Genomic DNA, 2,942 nt, shown 5'->3' with positions numbered 1-2,942 from the left:
TTACTTACAAACCACTCATTGCATGATACAAATTAACCAGCTTTTACTAAAACCAAACGTGCGTGAATATATGAGACTACAAAACAATACGACGTGTAGAGGTACCATAAAAACGTCTTCATGCCTATGTATGCACATAGGTCCCTACTCATTGCAAGTTATAATACCGTTAACATAGCTTTTCTCGAAACGCACGGCGGCATAATGATGTACAAATAAACGTCAATTAAAATTGCATTTGAACCACGTAAAACAACGTGGAAGCATTCGCTATAAACTTGAACAGTTAATAAGCGTGTCCGATGGGCAAATTACAATTTCGGCGCGGCCCGACTATAAATCGATATTCAATCATCTTTTAACCGAGTTAACCCCAATTGTGTCGCGCGTCGCCTCATACCCGTCATGCGGACGATTTACCGTCCTCCAAATATTTCGTCGTACATATCTCGTATGCTGTGGTTATTCGCATGGACACACTTTACATTATTGCCATTTTCATGTAATTGTTATTTTGGTGGACGACAGGCGAATTAGGTTTTAATAAATTATTTAGAGTTTATTGGCATCATGCTTGAGTTACCGAATTGGTGTAGCCTAAAGTAAGCCGTATGTTAAAATAAACATACAATTTTATACGTTATTTTATGTTTTAATCTGATATTAAATATTGATTCAAAATTCATTATATTGTATGTAATACATGTGGAAGCTTGTAATTGGCCTATAGTTATTTAAGTTAAAATTTATTTTGTAAAATTAGCCATTAGCTCCTGGAATACCCCAAAATAAAAATAAAATAAATACAAATGCATGACACATTTTTTTTCCCATTTCCTCCTATATTCGGTCCACTGTTGCTTCGTTTATCATTACCAGAGCATTCGTCAATACATAATATAACAGACTTCCTCTTGGAGCGATGGCGCATATATATATACATCGTTAAATGTCCGCTTACCTTCAACATGGTGAGTATCTTCTGCGAGAGCTCGTAGTCGAAGTTGGTGTACTTGGAGTCGGTCATGTCGTATATGAACACGAGGCCGGCGCGCTGCGTGTCCGGCGACTGCAGCGCCACGTCCAGCTGGTACACCACGCCCTGGGGAACACAGCTTGTTAGACACAATCCTTTATAAACTTGGTTACGTTTTCGCGGGCAAAATATTTTGTTATTTGTGGGATATATGTATCTTGTAACCGCCCGGAATGGGACCACCGTACCCAAATGTAAAACCCGCCATAGAGCCCCACGTGTGTCGCATTCCGGTATCAACCTTATATATCCAATTTAAGTGTAAGTTGGTGTAATTGTGTGACACTCTCTCTCTCTCTCTCTCACACACTCTTAGGGTTAACAGTTATTTTTAAAACATCCCTTAATGTAAGAAAATATTTGAGCAAGAACATAAAACCGTAAACATACAGTAGATTCCTATCTACCCCCTTGTTTCGACAGTTGTTGTAGTGGGGACCGTCGAGAAATACTTTTCTCTCTAAGCAAGCAATTTCAATGCCGTTATTATTAAAAGGAAACGCTTTTCATTTTAGAACAATAAACAGAAATATTTAGGATAATACAGAAAGAATTTATAAAATAAAATAATAATTACAACTATTATTATTAGATGTAATACAGTAAAAATTATTATTGTATTACGACTCTATTCTTTTGTTTTTTTGTAACCATGTTCTGAACAGCGTCTAGTTTTATTTATCTAAGTCTTTATCTACATACAATATGTCTACGTCATTCGCATTGAACTTACAGAAGGCGATTAAAATGATTAGGTAAGTATAAGTGTTTGCTCTGAGTCAAAACAAACCCCACTCGTCGTTCACTTGGTAATGACGTAAATGCATCGATGACTTTGTTACATAGCAATAAACCAGTACAGTGGTTTTATGACGAACATTAATAAATATATGCAAATAATTAAAATTGAAGTGGTGTCCATATCACGAAAGTTTTCTAAGCCAATACGGTTTTTGTTTTTTATTACCAATATCCAGACCTAATTCTTATTGTTGACAAAAATTAAAACGCGTGTGCGGGTTTTCATCTCAATTTGTTTGTATGCGAATCTGAAGAATCAATTTAAGAAGCTTCCAATGAAGTCTATTTCACGACTCTGAAAGGTATATCGAGCCGAGGACAAACGTTACACATAAACTTAAGAGACTGCACATATCTCATCTCAACATCGTATTGCAACAATACATACTTACATGCGTGAATGATAATTATTCTTTTCTATAATGATTTCTTATGTTTACGCAAATTTAGACATTATAATAAAACTATTTTTGGATTTAATCGCAGTTTTTATCATAACGGCTGCAGTCTTCGAAATATCAAGAGAAAATAATTTTATTTGAATATTATTTTCCACTTCCAAAATGATGCGTGATACCTGTAAGGTTGTTTGATGCGTCGTCTGCGATGGGAAGTGTTTGTTCGCCGTGAACACCGCGATAGCAGCACCGGTGGCGTCTCTCGTCGGCTGCGGAAACACACACATTACTGTTGTATGTAAGGAAGGAATTGAAATTACCTGATGGTATGGGACATTTTTATTGTTTTTATTGACAGCAGTATCGATCGACATAGAGTAACATCAATATTCCCGAAAGATGCAGAACTCCAACTAATGTATAATTGCTTTAGCAGTAGATATCGTGGTTATCGGTGGTTCTCATTTTATCACTTTTGCGAATATTTTTATTGACTTTACGGGCCTAATGCAATAGTGCTATTGAATACTAAAACCTTAAACATTTATAAGAAAACTAGCTTTTGCCCGCGACTCCGCCCGCGTTATAAAGTTTTTCGGGCTAAAGTTTTCCGTTATAAAAGTCACGCTATATATTTTCCCGGGAGCCTATGTTCTTCCCAGGGTCTCAAACTATCTCCATACCAATTTTATCCTAATACGTTGGGT

At 36.3% G+C, this 2,942-nt stretch overlaps 1 protein-coding gene across 1 annotated transcript; it reads right to left on the bottom strand.

Moving 5' to 3' along the window:
- Window positions 1–751: 751 nt before the first annotated feature.
- Window positions 752–2,537, bottom strand: LOC119193237 (tyrosine-protein phosphatase non-receptor type 9-like). The gene is made up of 2 exons (XM_037446863.1): window positions 2,415–2,537; window positions 752–1,102 (listed from the first exon to the last, which is right to left on the bottom strand). Exons 1-2 carry the CDS (start codon window positions 2,520–2,522, stop codon window positions 767–769), a joined length of 444 nt encoding a protein of 147 aa, XP_037302760.1. The 5' UTR covers window positions 2,523–2,537; the 3' UTR covers window positions 752–766.
- Window positions 2,538–2,942: the final 405 nt, after the last annotated feature.

Source organism: Manduca sexta, unplaced genomic scaffold (assembly GCF_014839805.1).
Source record: "Manduca sexta isolate Smith_Timp_Sample1 unplaced genomic scaffold, JHU_Msex_v1.0 HiC_scaffold_3796, whole genome shotgun sequence".
Lineage (NCBI taxonomy): Eukaryota > Metazoa > Arthropoda > Insecta > Lepidoptera > Sphingidae > Manduca > Manduca sexta.
Note: the sequence above shows the minus strand (reverse complement) of the source record. Positions and strands in the feature narration are given on the sequence as shown.

Bases quoted from the DNA above. Each gene is read 5' to 3' on its own strand.
- LOC119193237 (XM_037446863.1), bottom strand. From the start codon at position 2,522: ATGTGTGTGTTTCCGCAGCCGACGAGAGACGCCACCGGTGCTGCTATC. The intron at 1,103-2,414 runs GTATCACGCATC...TGTGTTCCCCAG, and splicing joins CGCATCAAACAACCTTACAG to GGCGTGGTGTACCAGCTGGA.